Consider the following 22,799-nt stretch of genomic DNA (forward strand, 5'->3'; position numbering starts at 1 on the left):
CATGGCGTGACTCGGTAGCGTGAGCATCTTTTATGCGACTTTTTACCTTCAAATGCATCTGAATCATACAGCGAATTGAATTGATAGCTCTGCTGATTAAAATGATATGCAGCATGCCTATATTCTGTGAGCCAGTTCGGGTGTATCTGCACGCAAAACTTTACTCTAATAGCGACTATAACACTTTAACGTAGTGATTTGCTTGCAGATACAGCCATACTGGCTCACAGAACATAGGCATGCTGCATATCATTTTAATCAGCAAAAGCTGTTTGTGCTAATAAGACGCACTTTAGGGAAAAAGACGCAAAAAAGTCGATCTGCTGATATAATCGGTCAGGTGTGTACCCACCTTTGAACAATTGTATGGAGATGATCAGATGCAAGAGAAAACAAAAAACTGTAGGATAAATTTAAAATAAAATATATATCTATATATCCCTTAAATGTAGACGGACAAATAAAAGAAAATAGTGTGTTAAAATCCCTTAAAGATGAGCTGTTGACAAAATTGGGCATCTAGGAACAGTTGATTACCACCTCAATTATACAGTTCTGCTTGACATCACACTTTATAAATAACAGATTATAGTAATACATGTCATTTTAATAAAAAAGTAATTTCAACATTTGCTTTAGTCTTTTTACACACTATGTACAGAAAACACAGAGGCTGCAGTTATACTTAGAGGGCCAGGGGGACATCCATTTTCCAGCATATGAAGGCTCTTTCGTCTTTGCTAATATATTTGTCATTAGCTCACTTTACTTGCCAAAAAAATCCTTAAAATAAAAATAGAATATAGCCTGGCCTGATATAATAAATTAATGTTACTTAACATTAACTCTAAACACTATGATCTGTCTGCTATAGCTGTTAGTCATCTTCCAAAACCACAATTTCCACATTATGCATTCCATCATGGTGGCCAACACCCAGGACCTTCCCATCACCTAGCTCCATCACCTTGGATCCTCCCTCGGGGTCTGGCGCTGGGTCTATCTGAATGATAGTTTGGCCCTCATCACCAAGTCCATCCTGGCACAGTCCTGAATCCATTGCAACCAGCTCTACAGGGCTCATAATGCCACTCAGGGACCCAGACTCCTGCATTTCTGTTAATACAGTAAGGGCATCACCTCCCTCAGTCTTGCCTAGGACTGTGGTATAACGCAAGCCACCTATAGAGAACTGCTGCCCAACTGGAGCCAGAGTGAGAGGAGACAGTACTGTATACTGTGGCTGTGATGAAGGAGTACTCAAAGTGCCAGTAGAAGCGGGACGTTGAAGTCGAGGCCTCTTTGGTGGCTTAGGGGTGTTCACAGGCATCAAGACCACATTCTGTAGGAGAGGAGAGTGGCTGCCTTCCTGCTTTCTTTGCTCTTCCAGTTGTCGTTCAAGATCTGAAAGACATTAAAAAAAAAAAAGATAAGGAACTGCGTGAGGGGAGGGTACCCTTCAAAGCAAAAAGATAACTGTGTGCTGGACAGGCATAATGGAAGGACACCCATAAATAAAAATACACAAAATGGTGTGTGAACCTATTCCACAGTTGTCTCCGAGAACTGTTGCATCTTTGCAGGGAGGAGTAAATTACATTTGTGCAGTTTCTTTCTGCTGTTCTTACCTGGAATATTTTACCAGCCCCAAAAGTGCATTTTGTCAAAGTAGTTGATTTATTAACACGGAATATTGTAAAGGAAATAAACAAATTTTGATTTTAAAAACAACTAATCTAGAAGAGCTGGTAACAACTTTCAAAAATGTATGTGGAAATAAAGCATCTACATATCTAATGTAATTAGAGTGCTAAACACTTAAATGTTTTTTTCTTTCTGTAACTTTAATGTACAGTGCATCCGGAAAGTATTCACAGCGCTTCACTTTTTCCACATTTTGTTATGTTACAGCCTTATTCCAAAATGGAATACATTCTTTTGTCCTCAAAATTCTACACACAATACCCCATAATGATAACGTGTAAAAAGTTATGAGATTTTTGCAAATTTAAAAAAAAAAAAAAAAAACATTCATCTTTCCCTCTATACTTACTAGTTCCTGTCGCTGAAAAACATCCCCACAGCATGATTGTGCCACCACCATGCTTCACTGTAGGGATGGTATTGGCATGGTGATTAGCAGTGCCTGGTTTCCTCAAAACATAAGGCCTGGCATTCACGCCAAAGAGTTCAATCATTGTCTCATCAGACCAGAGAATTTTGTTTCTCATGGTCCGAGAGTCCTTCCGGTGCATTTTGGCAAACTCCAGGCGGGCTGCCATGTGCTTTTTACTAAGGAGTGGCTTGCGTCTGGCCACTCTACCATACAGGCCTGATTGGTGGATTGCTGCAGAGATGGTTGTCCTTCTGGAAGATTCTCCTCTCTCCACAGAGGAATGCTGTAGCTCTGAGTGTGGCCATTGGGTTTTTGGTAACCTCCCTGACTAGGGCCCATCTCCCACGATCGTTCAGTTTAGACGGCCGGCCAACTGGAGCCAGAGTGAGAGGAGACAGTACTGTATACTGTGGCTGTGCTGCAAAACATTGAAAACACTGAAGAGTCCTGGTAGTTCCGAACTTCTTCCATTTACGGATGATGGAGGCCACTGTGCTCATTGGGACCTTCAAAGCAGCAGATATTTTTCCTGTACCCTGTCCCAGATTTGTGCCTCGAGACAATCCTGTCTCGGAGGTCTACAGACAATTCCTTGGACTTCATGCTTGGTTTGTGGCCTGACATGCACTGTCAAGTGTGGGACCTTATATAGACAGGTGTATGCCTTTCAAAATAATGTCCAAACAACTGAATTTACCACAGGTAAACTCCAATTAAGCTGTAGGAACATCAAGGATGATCAGTGGAAACAGGATGCACCTGAGCTCAATTTTGAGCTTCATGGCAAAGGCCATGAATACTTATATACAGGTGATTTCTTAATTATTTTTTTATTAAATTTACAATTTTGGAGGACAAAAATTTATTCCATTTTGGAATAAGGCTGTAACATAACAAAATGTGGAAAAAGTGAAGCGCTGTGAATACTTTCCGGATGCACTGTATTGTTACAATATATACAGGTAGGTATGTATTTACTTACAATACAGCGGTTAAAGATGGCTTACTAGTAGAGAAACTTGTTATTGGAGTATTGGCCTTTTAAACAGTGTTTTGCAGCATCCATATTAGTCCAAGTATGAATAAGAAAGCGAGTGTGTCAGTATATATAGTATCAGTCAAAAGTTGGGACACCTTCTCATAAAATGTTTTTTGTTTAAATTATTTTCAACATAGATTAACACTGAAGATATCAAAACTATGAAAGAACACATATGGAATTATGTTGTAAACAAAAAAGTGTTAAACAAATCAAAATATGTTTTATATTTTAGATTCCTCAAAGTAGCCCCCTTTTGCTTTGATGACAGCTTTGTACACTCTTTGCATTCTCTCAATCAGTTTCATGGAATGGTTTTGAATTAACAGGTGTGCCTTGTCAAGAGTAAATCTGTGGAATTACTTGCCTTCTTAATGTGTTTGAGACCATCAGTTGTGTTGTGCAGAGGTAGGGTTAGTACACAGTGGACACCACTATTTGACCACTGTTGTAATCCATATTATGGCACCAACCACTCAACTCAGTAAAGAGAAACAACAGTCCATCATTACTTTAAGACATGAAGGTCAGTCGATACAGAAAATTTCAAGAACTTTGAATGTATCCTCAAGTGCAGTTGCAAAAACCATCAAACGCTGTGATGAAACTGGCTCTCATGAGGACCGCCTCAAGAAAAGAAGACCAAGAGTTACCTCTGCTGCAGAGGATAAGTTCATTAGAGTTACCAGCCTCAGAAACCACCACTTAACAGCACCTCAGATTAGAGACCACATAAAGTCTTCACAGAGTTCAAGTAGCAGACACATCTCAACATCAACTGTTCAGAGGAGACTACGTGAATCAGGTCTTCATGGTCGTATTGCTGTGAAGAAGCCACTACTGAAGATGTACAACAGGAAGAAGAGAATTTTTTAGGCCAAGAAACACAAGGAATGCACATTAGACCAGTGGAAATCTGTACTTTGGTCTGATGGGAGTCCAAATTTTAGATTTTTGGTTCCAACCACCGTGTCTTTGTGGGACGCAGAGAAGGTTAGCATATGGTTTCATTAATTCCATAAGTGTTCTTTCATAGTTTTGATGTCTTCAGTATTAATCTATTATGTTGAAAATAATTTAAATAAACAAAAACCATTGAAGAGAAGGTGTCCAAACTTTTGGTACTGTATGTATATTTGTGTATGTATGAGTGGGTGGGTGGTTGTGGTGGTATTGTTGCTGTATGGAGAGTTTAGTGCTGGATCTATTGTAGGGGTAAGCAACATGAAACACTCCAGCTGTGGCAGGGCATGCAGGGATGTGTAATTCCAAAGCAATTGGAGTGCCATGTGTTGCCTATCCTTGGTTGAATCCAATGCATTTCAATGGGGACAAATTTATTTTTAAAACGGACTATTAAAGGTTTACATATTACAAATTACCCACATATTGCTTTCCATGCTCTTAAATGAGAGACATACCTGCCAGTGTAGAGTGATATTGTTCTTCACTCTGGTCTGTTTGATTTTTCTTTTGTTCAAGAACTTTTTTCACTACATCCAGGAGGCCAAATGTATGAGCAATGTTACCAAGTACAGTGGCATCTAAGTGGGAAAGAGAAAATCTAGTCTATTTCTGATTATATCAGATCTATATATCCCTAAATAAAGTAGAAACCATGTATACAAGCCATTCTATGTAATATAGATCTTAAAGTCTCTCCACCGAATATATTTAAGAATGAAAATTAAAATGATTTTTGGTAATTAGTTAAATCTGTCTACAAATCCATCTGGGGGACACTCTAGACCCAAAGGTAGCATGGGGTGTAATGAGGGTTGAGGAGCTTCCACTTAATATGTTAACTAATGTATATAAGCTCCTCTCCTCTTACCCCTTCCTCAGTTTAAATTTAAAAAAGCTCCAAAGACAGGTTGAAGAAATAAGGATAGGATTGCATCCACAACCCAATATGGGAGAGATCGTGGTGTCCCCAAGATGGAGTCAGACAGAGACTTAACGGTAAGTACCTAACATCTTATTTACTCCATCTATCTGGGGGACACTTCTATACAATGGGGATGTACAAAAGCTGCCCCTTGGCGAGGGGTGTGCTCAGCCTTGGCTGAACCCAATACTTTCCGTCCAAAAGAAGTATTTTGTTGAATATATGCATCGAGGACCATGTACTTGCTCTACATAACTGCTCTGTGGAAACTCCATGCCACCTATGACGTTCTAACTGAGCAAGTGGAATGAGCGGAAATTCTAGCTGGGATAGGTTGTTCAGCCGTCTCTTATGCCCGCTGAATAGTGGCCCTAATGCATCTAGCTATAGTCTGCTTGGTCGCTGGCCATCCTAATATCTTCGGATCATAAAAAAAAAAAAAAACACCTTCTCTATACTGGCTGTCCTTTCCATGATTCTTAGCACTCTAACCATGTCCAACTGACCCTGGCCTGTTGTCTTGCCTCACTTAGCTAAAATAAAATGGTATTACTATATTCCGATTAAATGAAAAGCGGACATATCTTTAGGCTGAAATGAAGGTGTATACAAAACACTGATCCATCTTTGTGAATCAGAAATGGAAGTCTACAGGACAAAACTATTTCGTGAGCTAAGAGTTGGTTTGAATTAAGAGCTAGAAGAATTATTTTTTTTAAATTTACCAGTTATTTATATATCGCACACACATTCTGCAGCGCTTTACAGAGAGAATATTTGGCGGAGCTTACAATCTATATTCCCTAACACATGGTCACACACATACACACTAGGGTTAATTTATGCTGGGAGCCAATTAACCTACCAGTATATTTTTGGAGTGTGGGAGGAAACCGGAGACACAAGCACAGGGAGAATATGCAAACTCCACACAGTTAGGGCAGAAGTGGGAAATCAACCCACGACCTCAATGCCGTGAGGCAGTAATGCTATCCATTACACCATCTGTGCTGCCCAAAAGAAATGATAAACTTCCAAGTGACCCACTTCAGGTCTACCTTCTGCAAAGGTTCAAAGAGAGGTAACTGAAGCGCTGAAAGCACCAGCTTAAGATACGAAGGGTCTATGGGATGCCTATAAAAGGTGGCTGTATATGCAATCCGCCCTGCAAAAAGGTCTTTATTTTTTCAGAGAAGATTGGCTCTGATTCCAGATGTAGACAGCTTAGGTTTCCTTAAGGTGCAAGTATGAGCTCTGAAGGCCTGCCTGAAGAAAAGGACTCGGTGTATTAAGGAGAAGGTTTCTCATTACAATTAGCAATATAATATTTCCAGACTCTAAAGACTTTTTCTGGCTCTGATCACAGCCTGAACTACTGAATCCTAGAAACCAGTCTTTTTTTTTTTTTTTTAAGATCTGGCTTCCAGAATCATGCCATCAAATGTAGTTGATGGATGTCCTAACAATAGGCAGAAATGTAAGCCAGACGAAACTTCCAAGGGACCACCATCGCATCCTTGACCCAGCAACAAAACTTGGCTCTCCTGTTGATCCGAGAAGCTAGATTGTCTCTCTCTGGCTGAGACACACATCTGGCCACGTCTTTGGAAGAATAAACTGACGACTCAGAAACTCAGCTTTCCAATTCTATATTCCTTGAATAAAGATTGTGGATATTCCAGGAACATGGATCTCTGCCCAAGATGGGATCTTGAACAATTCTCTCATTGCCAGGGAACTTCTTGCCCTTACCTGATGATTTATGCATGCTACTGCTGTAGCACTGTCTGGCTGGATCCTTACAGGCTTTCCCTGAACCGATGTTAATTCCAGCTCAGTGATTGGAAGCCTTGTTTCCTTTCTGGGCCAGAGTCCCTGAAAATGATGGTTCATAATCACAGTCCCCATCATGGGGGATTGCATCGTCGTGATAAATCAACCAATTGCTGGGCATGGAAGTTAGTCTAGTTTTGTCACAAATAAAAGTAATAACAAAAAGGCAAGTTCAATTAACCACAGAGTTGAGTCACGCAGACTGTTACCTCCAGAGGTATGAGCAGAACTTATCATTAACTGCTGCCTCAGGGCTGCTCGCAGGCTGATCACAGCTCCGTAATGAACTAGTTCCGGGCACTCTACACATGGGAACAGAACACGTGAAGCAAGACTGCGGCTAATTGAATCTGCCCCAAAATGTACATTTTGAAAAATCATCAGTTGTATGAGCACTATTCAGAGAAGGTGCAGAAAGAAAAAAAAAACAAAAACAAAAAAACAGGATATTGGTACATAACAGTAAATCCATTTCTCCGATTCCACAGGGAACACTCTAGTACAAGACACTTGGGTATACACTGTGGTAGAGTAGAGCCTGTCACTTTAAATAATTTAGAAGTGTGACTGGCTCCTCCGCCTCTATGCAGGCCCAGCGACAGGGGGGTAACAACCACCCACTCAGCAGATCCTGCACTACAGGGAGGCGCCAGGTAGGAGGCACTTTCCCTGCAGCAACTGCTGGGTCCACTGATGCTGCTGCAGGCTGCACTGCCTGTCACACTGTATGACATGCAGCGGCAGCCTGCTGCAGAAAGAAGTGCGGCTGAGCCTGACCGGCTCTTCACAAAGTCCCTGCTGTTCTCCATGCTTCCTTCCCTATCCTTACTGCTCGTCGGCTGCGCTGCACCAGTGACCACTCCTTCGCTGGAAGCAGGGGAAGCCTGGAAGTGCCTGGCCCTTGACGTCAGGCACTGGTCAGGAACATATCGGTGGGACTCAAATGCCGGTGACTGCAGTGTCTGTGCTGTGTGGATGGCGGGTGGCAGCCAGACAGCGGGACTCCAAGATGTGGCCAGCACCTGGTAAGAAAGAAGAATGGGGGTAAGCCAGCCTGATAAGGGGGGAGGGGTTCTAAGTGTGTCCAGGAAGGGGGTGGGGTACTAAGTATGCCCAGTATTAAAGGGGGGGGGGGGGGTGTTATGTGTGCCCAGATTTGGGAGGGGGTGGGAGCCAAGTAACCAGGGGCTAAGTTTGCCTAGTAAGCGACGGGGGGAGTTCTGTCCTGGTACTGTCCACTCTGTCCTGTCCCGGTCGCCTCTGGGCCTTTCACCTCTGTCCCGCTCTGGTCTCCTGTCTTGGCCATCTCACTACTGCCCTGCCCCCTCATTCTTGCCCTGTCGCTTCTGTCCTGGACCTGTCAATGCCGTCCTGGCTCTGTCACCTCTATCCTGTCCCCTCTGTTCTGTCTTGGTACTGTCACCCCTGTCCCTACTGTTCTGTCTTGGCCCTCAACTCTATCCTTGCACCTCTGTCCTGGGCCGGTCTCCTCTATCCTTTCCCTGTCACCTTTGTCCTGAAATTTGTGTATCTAATAAATACTCCTTGCGGTGTGGGGGTTCAGGGTTTTTAGGCTGAGGGATATGGTTTTGTGGGTAGAGGTGTTTCATAGGGGGGCCTCCAGAGATTTAATTTTACCGGGCCCCAAAATTTCTGTTGCCGGCCCTGCCTCTATGCCCCATCAACCCCAGTTAAGAAACTGAGCCCGAGACAGATAGACTGAAGGAGAACAGAGCAACCCACTGCAGTCACACCACAACAGAATGCAGTCAACCGCAATAGAACAGAATAGAACAAACCAAGCAGGCACGTAAGCAAAGCAGCGCTGCGTGGCCGTCCAGTGTGTCTCCTGTGGAATCGGAGAAATGGATTTACTGGTAAGTACCAAAATCCTGTTTTCTCCTTCATCCACTAAGAGGGACACTGGAGTGCAAGACACTGGGGACGTCCCAAAGCCGATCTCCCAGGTGGGAAACGCTAAGAACTTGCTGATCCTGCGGCCAAACTAAACAGGAACTGCCATAAACCCAACAGGAGGACAAAATAGAAAAGCAAGAGCGAAGGACCAAAATCTGTAGAGCACAGGAGAGAATCAGAACTCTTCTCTGGACAGCCACAGATAATTCCACAAACATACAACAAAAACCAAATAGAACAAGAGAACCTCAACTCTTGTCAACAACAGCAGGCAAGAATCGTCAGAACAGCATATTTTCAACTGAAACCTACCAACCCCAAGCTTTATCATCCAACCAGGAATCCTTAAGAGAAGGGAAGCAACACGAGAACACTCAAGAAACCCAACCAGATTGTAAAGACAGGAAGATGCAACAGCTGCCGACAGAAGAATCCCAGAACGGCTGGGTGTCAAAATATTTTAAATATATAAAAATTATATATTTTAATAAAAAAATATATATATTTTACATTTATTTTTCTCCAGAGCTGTTCATGTTCACAGAATTCTCTAGCAAAAGAGTATACATGAAGGCCAGAGACAAGTCAGAACAGTCATCCCGGACCAATCTTGAGGTCCATATAAGTAGGGTTTTTTTTTTCCCCAGCGGAAGGCTGAAAACATAGAAGACCTTAACCGGTGGAGATCCTACCGGGCATGAGGCGGAGACAGCACCAAGAGTGAGCAGAGACAGAAACACCCTGCAGAGGCTCAAAGCAGGACAACCAATTCTGAAAACAGATGGATAAGACAGCAACCATAACCTTACAGCGAGCCCAGGTGAAGACCAGCGTCCACCTCGTCTGGAAACAACAACATAGTAGGAAACAAACATCCAGGACACTCTAGCAGTTAAGAATCATGGACGCAACAGCCACACCAGGAGAGCAAGAACCCTAAGGAACTCTGCAGAAGAAGAACTAGCCAAACAACAGACCTGGACCAGCTGCAAAAACAATCAATATAGGAAAGCACCATAAGCAATAGGCTAGAACACTAGGACAATCATGAAAGTGTCCTAGATAAGACAGAGTCCATGTTTAGAGGCCATGGACTAACTGTAGTACACCCGCTAGGACCCCTGGAGATAAGAAGGGGATTAACGGCACCTATCCCAAGAAGACCGATCTCTTATTATGAAAGTATTAACAGATACCAAACAGGCAAACAAAGCAAGGTCTCCAGTGCGGCAGCCCAGAATGTAGCAGAACCAAACAGCTTCTAGAAGGATAGCATCATTAAACACTAGTTCAGCTTGAGATGAATCGGGAGAGGCCTCCGAAAACAAGCAACAGTCATTGCGAAGCTGCACTGCAAGCTAACCTCACGCTCTTCAGAGAACTACAGTTCTTCCACCTCACAGAAGCTGAATTATATAACAATTCCTGTCAGAGAATAACAGTTCACTCATGGAGAGAATAACGTTCCTAGAAGAAGTGGGACAAAAGAGGGATACGACTTATCAGAAGACTGGAACCAGCGTGCTTGTGTCGGAGCCAACAATTCTCACACCTATCCGTGACATCTTTGGAAAGATGGTGAGGAAATACGACCACCACTAGTGGAGGCAGACAACATATCAGTCCAGGAAGGAGGATTAAAGTTGTGTTGCAACTTTGGACCTATACGCTAGGAATGCTCGAAGTTGAAGAGTCAAGTGATGTGAACAGGTACCATATATGGGCAGATGACTGCTAGGACAGCAGCTAGGGTGCGGGGACGGAGGAATAATAGCTGTGTAAGGTCAGGTATGCATCGTCCAGAGCTTCTTCCGAGACAATAGTGGGGTCCGCATAGCTGTGAGCAACCAGAAGTCCCCTTGTCACATTGTAATATTTCACTGGGCTTTACCCTCTCTCAGCATCCAGCCTCGGCAGTATGAAGAGTAGCAATAAGTTCCGTAGGTGGCAGCTGGGACAGTTTTAATAGAGACAGACTCGGCTGTCACTAAGCCCAGCTACAAGAACCATTTCCTGACTGTAATTAAGCCTACTCTCCTCCACCCACTACTATCGGGTGGAAGGAGGGATCGGAGGTAGTTGCGGCCACCCTGTGTAACAGCTACATGACTGCACGCTGTCACTGAGCCCAGTCTTTCTCCACCACTCCTGAGTAGCATTACTTACATCTTACTGCTGCGGCCTTGATGCTGGGCTTACCGGGGCTGGTGAGGAATCCGGACAAGCCGTTTCCAGCTGTGGCGGGCCTCACAGAGACAGGAGTTTCAAAGCAGGGGCTCCCCACGCAGGGCACCGGCTGCAGTAGCCGTGGCGGTGCCCTTCGCTGCGGGTTCTAAGTAGCAGGCAAGCTGCCGAGGTCGGCCTGTCCTCATATAATCAAGTTTGTAAAATAATTAAAATACTAACATGAGCTGGAAACACTGTGCACCGGCTCACTTGGGCACATTTTCTTAACTGGGGCTGATGGGGGAGGAGCCAGTCACACGTCTAAATTATTTAAAGTGCCAGGCTCTACTCTACCACCGTCTATACCCCAGTGTCTTGTACTCCAGTGTCCTCTAGTGGATGAAGGAGAAAAAAAAAAAAAAAAGTAAAAAATATGTCATGGAGAATATATCCGAATTTAAAAGGTTTTCTTTGCGAGGAGCTGTGGACAGACAGATTGTGTATAGTCTGAGGAATACTAATCTTGAAAAAAAGGGAAATGGAACATTTCATTGAGGAAACGTATCCTATATGGTTTTATTCATACAAATAATGTGCGGTTGTGTTGTGTAAGGTTGATACACTCCCATTCAAGGCATTATGTGCACAAAAATGCACGTGCAGGCTATATACTTTAGTTATAACATATGGGGGAAGGGGTGATTTATATAATAGCCTGCGAGTGAGTTGCAGTCATTGGTGCAACTCCGGCAAGTCTGCCAGATGTTTTAAAGCTGCAATAATTCAAGAGGCAAAACCAGATTGGTTTAACCTTTTAAATTAGATTTAAAACATTGGGAAGAGTTGCACCAATGACTGCAAGTTGCAAGCTATTACATTTATCCCGTAGTCTCAGTGATTCTCTCATCTCATCCTCAAAACTCTATGGGCACACGCAAAGTTAGATTCAACATCACAAAACAAAATTCTGTTGTTTACGATGCACTGTATGTGAGCATGCAGTAACAGGTCAGACCGACTGCAGGGGATTACTCAACAGGGTAAGTAATACAGCAGAGACCATGTTGGATGGGGCGGACAAAAATGCATTTACTAGAAAATATGGAAGCCCCTAGTTTTATAGCATAACACTAAGGGGTATATTTACTAAAGTGCGGATTTTTAGAAAAGGAGATGTTACTCATAGTAACCAGATTCTACTCAACATTTATCTAGCACCTCCTAGAAGATAAGCTAGAATCTGATGGTCGCTATGGGCAACTTCTCCACTTCTAAAAACCTGCACTTTAGTAAATATACCTCTAGGAATCAATGTTTGTATGCATGTATACATGCGCTTAGAGAAACAAAATAATAATAAACAAGTTAAAAGTGTAATTAAAATACTAATGCTGGGCATACACAGCCAGATAAAATGTCTGTCAGACCGACAGACATTCCATCTGGCCGGCTGCAAGCCGCAGATGTCGCCGGCATACACTGTGAGAGAAATCTCACAGTGTATAGCCAGACATCCGCGCTCCGCCCCCGGGGGAGGAGACATTTCCCTGTTCCTTCCGTAGGAAGGAACACAGGAAATGTTTGTCTGTCGGCCGCGCTAGGCATACATGCCCGATGCGGCCGACAGTTACCGGGTAAATATTGCATCGGACGGGCATGCTGGACAATCCTGCATGCCCGACCGAGCAATATTTAACCCTCGGTCGCCCGCACACACGCTACAATTATCGGGGCGAACCGCTGATATCAGGCGGATCGCTCCGATAATTGTAGCGTGTATGGCCAGCATTAGTGAGAACAGGGGAGCAGGAAGGATCCGCCATCTGCCAATGTTTCTTCCTCCTAATGTTGAAGAGCGATTATGGTGTCTTATAAGTTTCTACTACACTAAGGGGTCAATCCAATTAGCCGCGAAGCGTGTGACTTGTTGCTGGCGTTTTAACGCCGTAGCGGCACCTCATCTCGCACCCCTTGTGGCCCCATAGAGCTGCAAGCACGGGCTACCGTAAAGTGCCGCAATGACCAGTGAGTTTATCGCGGTTAATTGGATGACCCCTATATGGGTTGTACTCAGATGTGTTTTGTCTTTCAGTCAAACAGCATTTTAGTACTGACCAATGTAAGGAACTGCATTGGTAAGGAATTCTGGTATCATTTAAAACAAAATGTTGAGACTGCTAAAAGCCATGATAGTACTACAATACAAAATAGATCTATACACTACTAAACTCCAATATAGCTCTAGCTAAAGCCGCATACACACTAGACGATAAGTTGGACGATATGAACAAGAACGTTATTGTTCATCTCGTTCAATATCTTCCAGTGTGTATGCAAGACATCGTTAATGATGCACGCTCCTGCGGATCATTTACAATGCCTTTCATCGCCCGTACTTGCAGGGCAACCTGACGATATAGTCAGGTTCTGCAAGTACAGAGATGAGGGAGCATGCCAACACAGAACGATATCGTTAATGACATTGAGCCTGGCAGTGCATGGGGAAACACTTAACGATATTGCTCATGGAGCATATCGTTAAGTGTGTATAAGCATTTACAGTGGGGCTTGTTGGGAAATTAATAAATGAATGCAGAAAAATAACATAGTACCACCTCACAAGCAGAGTGATGAGAGTCATGCGCTTCTTGTACATCTAGTCATTGAAAAAAGCTACACTGACTAATATTTACAAGAGCGTTCGTAGTACAGAACAGTTTAGAGAAGAGATAACAATCACCTGTCATCTGAAAAGGCGTCTGTTCAATTCGCTGTTGGACACCGCTCAAAAGATCCTCAATTTCATTCTGGACCTTGCTTATTACTTCATCCATAAGTCCCACATCTGAGATCCCTTTCAGAAACAGCAGAGTCTCCTCTGAAAGGTTAGAAATTACACTCCTCAACATGTCAGTTCATTAAAATGCAAAACTGTTCAAAGAATGATATCCTTTGAAACTATTGCCTAAAACTGGCAGAAGGTCTTACACCTGCAACAAATTATATACTTTATAGCGTGAACAGAAATTGGTAAGTAACATGGTGGTGTAAAGTAAGAGTTATGGTAAAACTTACCTAGATAACTCCTTTTCTTCAAGGTCCATAGGGTCCACAGATATACCATGGGGATATTATGGTTGGAGAGATCTAGGCACCAAACATTTAAAGCTTCAGCTCCCAGGATGCCTCCTGTCCTCCTCCATATATACCCCACCCCTAACCATAGGACTTCAGTTTAGCTAACAAGCTTCAAGGCAGGAGCAGGAAAAAGGAGAAGGAATCGTACACCAGAAACACAAAATGAGGCAATCTGTGACCAAAAGAAAAACTACCTATGCAGCTAGGTGCATCAGGGTGGGTGCCATGTGGACCCTATGGATCTCGAAGAAAAGGCGTTCTCTAGGTAATACTATAAACACAAATTTCAGGGTCCACAGGGGATGTCCTCAAGCAGGCCCCCTAGGGTGGGGGACACTCCTGAGCAGAAAGGAGAACGCTTCACCCAAAGGAAGCATCCAGAGAGGCAAGGGCATAGAACCTAAGAAAAGTGTGGACAGAAGACCAAGTGGCTGCCTTGCACAATTGCTCAGCAGAGACACGACGACTAAATGTCCACGATGGCCCTATAGACAGATTACAATGTGCTGTCACCGTGCTTGGGACAGGGAGATCAGCCTGTGTGTACACCTGAGAGAGTCATGCGTAGCCATCTCGCCAGAGTCTGCTTATTAGCTGGCCATCCTAGTTTGTGAAAACCATATAATACAAAAAGAGCATCTGATTTTTTAATATTGTTTTACGTTCCACAGAGATACGGAAAGCACAAACTACATCCAGGGAGACTTCACCTACAGAAAGATCTGAATCCTGAAAAGCTGGAACTACAATTTATTCATTCATATGAAAATGGGACACTACCTTAGGAAGGTAACCCTCCCTTGTACCAAGAACAGCTTTATCCTTATGAAAAATCAAAAATGGAGAGCGACAAGAAAGCGCTGCCAAATCAGAAGCTTTGCGAACAAAAAAAGAGATAGCAAGAAGAAAAAGGGTCTTTGCTGTCAACCGCTTCAAATCTACAGAGTCTAGAGGTTCAAATGGGGAAGCTTGTAGCCCCTTAAGAACCAAAAGACAAATCCCACGGTGCTACCGGTGGAACAAAAAGGAGGCTGAACTCGCAGAACTCCTTATAAAATAATTCTAACATCTGGTAATAAGGCAATCTTCCACTGGAACCAGACTGACAGTGCAGAAACCTGGAAGACAGAGACCGTTGTCTAACTCCGCCTGAAGAAAAGCCAGTACCCTGGAAATCCTGAACACCTTAGGATCATACTTCCTATGGGAACACCATTGACCAAAAGAATGCCAAACACTGTAATAGATGCAGGCAGAGGCAGGCTTCCATGCCCTAAGCATCGTTTGAATTACAGAACTAGAAAAACCTTTTGCTCTTAGGATGGAAGACTCAAGAGCCACACCGTCAAAGCCAGACGAGGTGAGTCTGGATGCCGGCAGGGAGCCTGAGTTTGCAGATCCTGCCATAGAGGAAGAGGACACGGACTGTCTACGGACAAATTATGTATGTCGGTGAAACAAAGGCGTGTGGGCCAAGCTGGAGCCACCAGTATTACTGTTCCGCCTTCCTGCTTGAATTTCCAGAGAACTCTTGGAAGGAGAGAAATCTGAGGAAAGAGATACGCCAACTTGAAGTCCCATCTTACTGCCAATGCGTCCACGAAGGCTGCTCATGGGTTTCTGGACCCGTACCTGGGGACATTGTCATTATGAAGTGATGCCATGAGATCTCTCTGGTAGACGCATTTGTTTACCAGGAGCTGAAAACATTCCTAGAGGAAGAAACCACTCTCTGGCGTGTATGTCCTGGCGACTTAGGAAGTCTGCTTCCCAATTGAGTACTCCCGGTATGAATATTGCTGAGATGGCCAGAAGATAAAAAGGTTCTGATTTGGGCAGAACGTCGTCACTTCTTTCATGGCTGCGTAACTTCTTGCGCCTCCCTGATGATTAAGATAGGCCACTGTAGTCGCATTGTTGGACTGAATCTGGACCGGCCTGCCCTGGAGCAGGTCCTGTGCCATGATAAGTGCCTTGTACACTGCTCGCATTTCAAGAAGGTTTACAGGTAGATGACTTTCCTGATTTGTCCATCTTCCTTGAAAGTGTGATGACCTGTCACTGCCCCCCATCTGCGAAGACTAGCGTATGCTGTGAGATAATCAACTTTTGCAGAGGCCTGGAATGGAACTGAGCATACCCCACCATGTCGAAGGTGGATATCATTGATCCCAAACAGACTGGATACCCTTCGCTTCCGTAGCAGCTTGCGTATTCATAAGGACAGCGCCGCAAACTTTTCCTCTGGCAGAAGTAAAGTTTGTGCCCGAGAATCCAGCAACACTCCCAGATGTACCATCTGCTGTGTTGGAGAAAGCGAGGATTTCTTCCAATTGATTATCGAACAGTGCTTTCGTAGGCAGGCTATGGTCAGTTAAGGTATGCAGTTATGAGACTGGCGGATGCATGCCCGCCGGTCTCAATACAGACAGCATAATCCCGGCAAGGGATCTAACTATGTTATTCCCGACACCGGGACCCCAACAGGATGCCGGACCGATCGTCCATTATTTTGGTAAATACCCGGGGAGCAGTAGATAGGCCATAAGGGTAGAGCTTGAAATTGGTAATGCTGCTGAAGGACAGCAAACCGTAAAGAGTGTTGGTAGGATGGTATAATAGGAACATGCAGATATGCATCCTGAATGTCCAGGGAAACCATGTAATTCCCTGGCTCCATTGCCAAAATATTTGACCGCAGAGTTTTCATCCGAAACTTGTGTACATGGATAAACTTGTTAAGGTATTTAGATTTAGTATAGGGCAATAAAGCCCCATTCGGTTTCTGAACCAGAAATAGAATGGAATAATAACGACACAGGAACCGGGATTATTACCCCCGTCTGCAGCAGGGAGCGAATGGCTTCCTGAAAGGCCAAGGCCTTGACCGCATCTGATGGAGGATCTGTGCAAGATGCCTCCTGAAAGTGAGGGCATACCCGAGAGACCATTTCTCGGACCCAGGCATTTGTTGTTGTTTGATGCCAATAATCCGCAGACTGAAGAAGTCGGCCTCCCACCCTGGGATGCCCCAGGAGGAGGCCCGCCCCATCAGGCCGAAATTTTGTCGTCCGGTTTAGAAGCTGGACGTCTTGGCAGACCAGCCCTCTTAGTTTGTCGCCTTGTTGTCTTGCGAAAACTAGTTGATCTAGAGGAAAACCGTTCCCTTGCTCGTCTGTGAGGACGGAAGGACCGAAAATAAACCTGCTTAGACTTTATAGTCGCCGTAGATGGCAGACCTGCTGATTTTGAAGCCGCCACAGTAGCAATAACCTTATCCAACTCTGCTCCAAAAAGTACCTTTCCATAGAAAGGTAAGACTTCTAGCACTTTGATCCTGTACCAGCTTTCCAGGATCTTAACCAAAAGGGTCCTGTGTGCCACCATTGAAGCTGCTGATGCTTTAAAAGCTAAAATTCCAGCATCTACCGCAGCTCCTGCCAGATAGGAAGCAGCTTCCTGTATGTGGGAGATATACTGTAGATCCTCTGTTCTCTGGTAGCATCTGGTAGAGTCTTCCAATTCCCCCATCCATTCTTCAATAGCTTTGGCTACCCAGGCTCCAGCCATAGCTGGATGAGTAACCGCTCCAGGTGATGAAAATATTGCCTCAAGACATGCTTCTATTTTCTTATCTGTGGAATCCTTCAGAGAAGATGTTGACGGAAAGGCAATGTAGCATTTCTGATTAAATGAGTTACACGAGCATCCACAGTAGGAGGTACCTCCCGCTTAGTACATACAGCAGCTGAGAAAAGGGTACAACGATGTTATTCTTTTATTCACATAAAATAGTTTGTCTGGGTTACCCCATGCCTCATCCATAAGCTCAGTGAGCTGTTCAGATACAGGGAACTCCGTCTTGACCACCTTCCGGTGATGATTAAACATTGGAGCCTTCATACTATGAGCTGGTGCATCATCCTGAATATCTTGGACTGATTTAACCAACCTCACCGAAGAAGGAACATCCACTTTGGACGGATGGTCCTCCTCCCACGAGCTAGACCCTGGAGGAGAAGAGCCCTGCACATCATCCGATTCCTCCGATGATGTGTCTGAATCCATATGTTGAGCAGACTGATAAAGAGAACTTGCACTTAGGCGCCTTAGTAACTACCGGTCTGCTTTCAACATTAGATGGTGCTATACTTTGACTAGAATGGCCATAAACATCTTTCCAGGAATGATGCATAGGAGGTCCAAACATAGCAAGCTGTGGACACTCCATCCAAGGAGGCATTGTGGGAGCAGCCATACGATCCACAAATTGCTTCATTATCTGGGACAAAAAGGATACCCAAGATGGCTCTTTATCCAGAGACAGGTAAACTAGACTGGTGAGGTGGTTCTTTATAACAAACCATCCTTTACATCCTGAGAGGACACATAGGCCATATACATGAAACCAGCACAGGGGGCTTCCCCTCCTGTTTCCCTTTATCTTTAGACATGTTTATAAAGGTAATAAATGCAATGCTGTGTGACAGCTTTCACAAAATCTCAAATGAATGCGAAGTACTCAAAGAAAAACCTTCACCCCAAAGGATGGAGAGAAAAAAAAAAAAAAAAAAGTGATTTTTATTTCTCTGTCTGTCAGAGAATTATAACTGAGTGTCAATAGCAGCTAGCAAACAGTCACATGCAATGCATATGTAATATAATTACAATGGACTCTAAATCAACTACACAAACACCAGGAATGGTAGATATAGAGCCCTGTATACCTTTACCACGGAAGAGGTATACACTGAGATTTACCCAAACCCTCCTGAGACCAACAGCTACAGCAGCATACTTGTGCATCTCACATACACGTTGAGGGTAGGTGGAGCAACTCAGACGCGTAAAACCCTTCACTGGGACTGCGTCTGGGTAGATCCAGCCTCCCCTAAGCAGAGTTAACAAGCTGGGTACGCTGGCCTTGTGGCAGCAGAAGCGTCTACTGCCAATCCCCAGCGTCAGAAGACAAGGCCCCGGGGGTGTAGTGATGACGCGAACAATCTCGGGCCCTGACTGCAGCGTCTTCTGGTGCGTCTCTGACACCAGAAGCAAGGACTGCCACACGCATTTCCACATAAGTGAGGAACCGCCTTACCAGACATCTCCGTGCGTCTGGTTGCAGTCCAGGTCACAGCATTGCTGCTAGCAAGCTCAGCCGTGCCCCACCGAAATCACCAGCCCTGTTACTGGTGTTGCGGCCCAACGGAGGTAGATGGAGTCGCAGTATATGAGTCTTAATTCAGGACACTTAGTACTGCCAACCCAAAAAACAAAATAACAGCTTAGGACTGCCTGAGCAGTCCCCTGTTACAAAGGTGCGTCTTGTTCCTGCCGCACCAAACGAACAACTGATTCCTATGGCTAAGGGCGGGGTATATATGGAGGACCCAAGGCATCCTGGGAGCTGAAGCTTTAACAGTTTGGTGTCTGGATCTCTCCAACCATAATATCCTCATGGTATCCCTGTGGATCCCTATGGACACTGAAGAAGAGTAATCAATGGTAAGTCTACCAGAACTCATTTTCTTCTTCAGGTTCCATAGGGATACACAGGGATACCATGGGGATGTCCAAAAGCAGTTCCCCAAGGGTGGGGACGCTCTGAGCAGAAAGGAGAACTCGTCGCCCAAAGGAAGCATCCTGAGACGCAAAAGTATCAAAGGCGTAGAACCTGAGAAAAGTGTTAACAGAAGACCAAGTGGCTGCCTTGCACAATTGCTCAACAGAGGCACCACGACTAAATGCCCATTATGGCTCTACAGACCAGGTAGAATGTGCTGTCACCGTGTTTGGAACAGGGAGATCAGCCTGTGTGTATACCTGAGAGATAGTCATACGTATCCATTTAGCCAGAGTCTGTTTGTTAGCTGGCCATCCTCGTTTGTTAAAACCATAACACACAAAAAGGAGTATCTGATTGTCTAAAAGAGTTTGTACGCTTAACATAGATACGAAGAGCACGAACTACATCCAGAGAGGCTTAACCTACAGAAAGATCTGAAGCCTGAAAAGCTGGAACCACAATTTCTTCATTCATATGAAAACGGGACACTACCTTAGGAAGGTAACCCCCTTGTACAAAGAACAGCTCTATCCTGGTGTAAAATAAAAAATGGTGAGCGATGAGAGCGCTACCAAGTCAGAGACTCTGCGTGCAGAAGAAATATCTAAAAGAAAGTGTCTTCGCTGTCAACCATTTCAAGTCTACAGAGTCCAGAGCTTCAAATGGGGGCTTATAGCCCCTTGAGAACCTAAGACAAATCCCAAAGGTGCTACCGGTGGGACAAAAAAAAAAAAAAAAATTCTAACATCTGGTACAGAAGCAATCTTTTTCTGGAACCAGCCTGACCGTGCAGAAATCTGCACTCTCATAGTGGCCAGGCGGAGACCACCAAGGTCTAATGCAGCTGGAGAAAAACCAGAAACCCTAAACACCTTAGGGTCATATTTTCTGTGGGAACACCATGGACCAAAAGAAGGCCAAACTCTAATAGATGCGGGGAGTGGAAGGCTTTCGTGACCCAAGCATCATTTGAATCACAGAGCTGGAGAAACCCTTGGCTCTTAAGATGGAAGACTCGTCAAAGACAGGCGAGGTAAGTCCGGATGGAGGCAGAAACTCTGCGCTAACATATCTGGCCATAGAGGAAGAGGATACAGACTGTCTATGGATAGATTCCGTATGTCGGTGAACCAATGATGTGTGGGCCAGGCAGGAGCCACTTGTATTACTGTTCTGCCTTCCAGCTTGAATTTCCTGAGAACCCTTGGGAGGAGGGAAATCGGAGGAAAGAGATAAGCCAGCTTGAAGTCCCATCTTACTGCTAGTGCGTCCATGAAGGCTGGTGAGGGATCTCTGGTCCTGGACATGTACCTGGGGACCTTGTGATTGTGACGTGATGCCATGAGGTCTATGTCTGGTAGGCCCCATTTGTACACCAGGAGTTGAAAAACCCCCGGGTGGAGAGACCACTCTCCGGCGTGCATGTCCAGACGACTTAGTAAGTCCGCTTTACAATTAACAACTCCCGGGATGAATATTGCAGAGATGGCCGGAAGATGACGTTCTGCCCAAATTAGAATGTTTGTCACTTCCCTCATGGCTACATGACTTTGCGTGCCTTCCCGATGATCGAGATAGGCTACTGTGGTCGCGTTGTCGGACTGGATCTGGACCGGTCTGCCCTGGAGAAGGTCCTGTGCCACGATTAGTGCTTTGTATACTGCTCAAAGCTCCAGAATGTTTACAGTCAGATGACTTTCCTGATTTTTCCATCTTCCCTGAAAGGTGTGATGACCTGTCACTGCCCCACATCCGCGAAGACTGGCATCCATGGTGAGAAGAACCCAATTTGGAATACAGAATGCGCGACCTTTGTCCAGATGATCCTTTTATGGAGGAAGGGAGAGGCACTCTGGGACTTTATCAGATTATACAGTCCATTCCACCTGGAGAGAATCAATTTTTGTAGAGGCCTGAAATGGAACTGAGCATACCACACAATGTCGAAGGTGGATACCATTGACCCCAGGACCTGCATCGTTGATAGAATGGATACGCTTCGCTTGTGTAGCAATTTACGTATTCGCAATGATAGGACCTCAATCTTGTCCTCTGGCAGAAATACCATTTGTGCCTGAAAAACCTGAAGTGCCCCCAGATGTACCATTTGCTTGGAGAAAGGATTTCTTCCTATTCATGATCCAGGCGTGCTTCTGTAGGCAGACAATGGGCAGTTGGAGATGGTGTTGTAAAACAGCTAGAGACTGTGCCAATATCAGAAGGTCATCCCAGATATGGTAGTATTCTGATTCCCTGATGCAGGTAGTCATAACAGCCATTATTTTGGTAAAGACTCGAGGGGCTGTTGATAGACCAAAGGGTAGTGCCTCAAATTGGTAATGTTGTTGCAGGACAGCAAGCCGTAGAAATTGTTGGTGGGATGGCATATTGGCACATGCAGATACACATCCTGAATGTCCAGGGAAACCATAAAATCCCCAGGCTCAATTGCCAAAATAATTGACTGAAGAGTTTGCATATGGATAAACTTGTTGCGGGTTTTTAGATTTAGAATAGAGGGATGAGACCCATTCGGTTTCTGAACCAAAAATAGATTGGAATAATAACCACTTCCTTGCTGAAACACAGGAACCGGTATCATCACACCCCTGCCTGCAGAGCCAAGGCCTTGATCACATCGGATGGGGGATTTGTACAAATAATAAAAAAAAAAAAAAAAAATCTGGGGAGGAAGCCTCCGGAAAATAAGGGCATATCCCTGAGAGACCACTTCTCGGACCCAGGCGTCTGTTTGATGCTGGTAATCCACAAACTGAAGAAGTCTGCCCAGGAAGAGGCCCGTCCCCGTCCCATCATGCAGGTGGTTTGTCGTCCGGCTTAGAAGCTAGATGTCTGGCCGTCCCAGACCTCATAGTATTCTGCCTGGTTGTCCTGCCAAAACTAGACTGCCTGGAAGTAGTATGTTCCTTCGCTCGTCCCTGGGGACAAAAAGGACTGAAAAAAAATCTGCTTAAACTTTAATGTAGCCGTAGATGGCAGACCTGCAGATTTTGAAGCTCTAAGGCTGGGTACACACGTAAAGATTTTCTGTCCAACCATCCAACTAGTTGATTGGTTGGAATGAAAATCTGGTAACGTATGGGAGTAAATGATGATCATCAATTTGCTCCTAAAT

The 22,799-nt window shown here is 44.6% G+C and overlaps 1 protein-coding gene across 4 annotated transcripts in view; it reads right to left on the reverse strand.

The window, feature by feature from the left end:
- Positions 1-408: 408 nt before the first annotated feature.
- GMEB1 (glucocorticoid modulatory element binding protein 1) overlaps positions 409-22,799 on the reverse strand; it is a 31,590-nt gene continuing 9,199 nt past the window's right edge. For all 4 annotated transcript variants that reach the window (XM_088442162.1, XM_088442160.1, XM_088442163.1 and 1 more), the window contains exons 8-10: positions 13,700-13,837; positions 4,577-4,699; positions 409-1,404 (exon numbers count right to left, since the gene is read on the reverse strand). In XM_088442162.1, coding sequence (XP_088298288.1) covers positions 878-1,404; positions 4,577-4,699; positions 13,700-13,837 — 788 coding nt within the window. In that variant the 3' untranslated portion in view covers positions 409-877. The remainder of the gene's footprint in view (positions 1,405-4,576; positions 4,700-13,699; positions 13,838-22,799) is intronic.

The sequence above is a fragment of the Taudactylus pleione genome, unplaced genomic scaffold (genome assembly GCF_031769625.1).
Source record: "Taudactylus pleione unplaced genomic scaffold, aTauple2 ptg000305l, whole genome shotgun sequence".
Classification (NCBI taxonomy): Eukaryota; Metazoa; Chordata; class Amphibia; order Anura; family Myobatrachidae; genus Taudactylus; species Taudactylus pleione.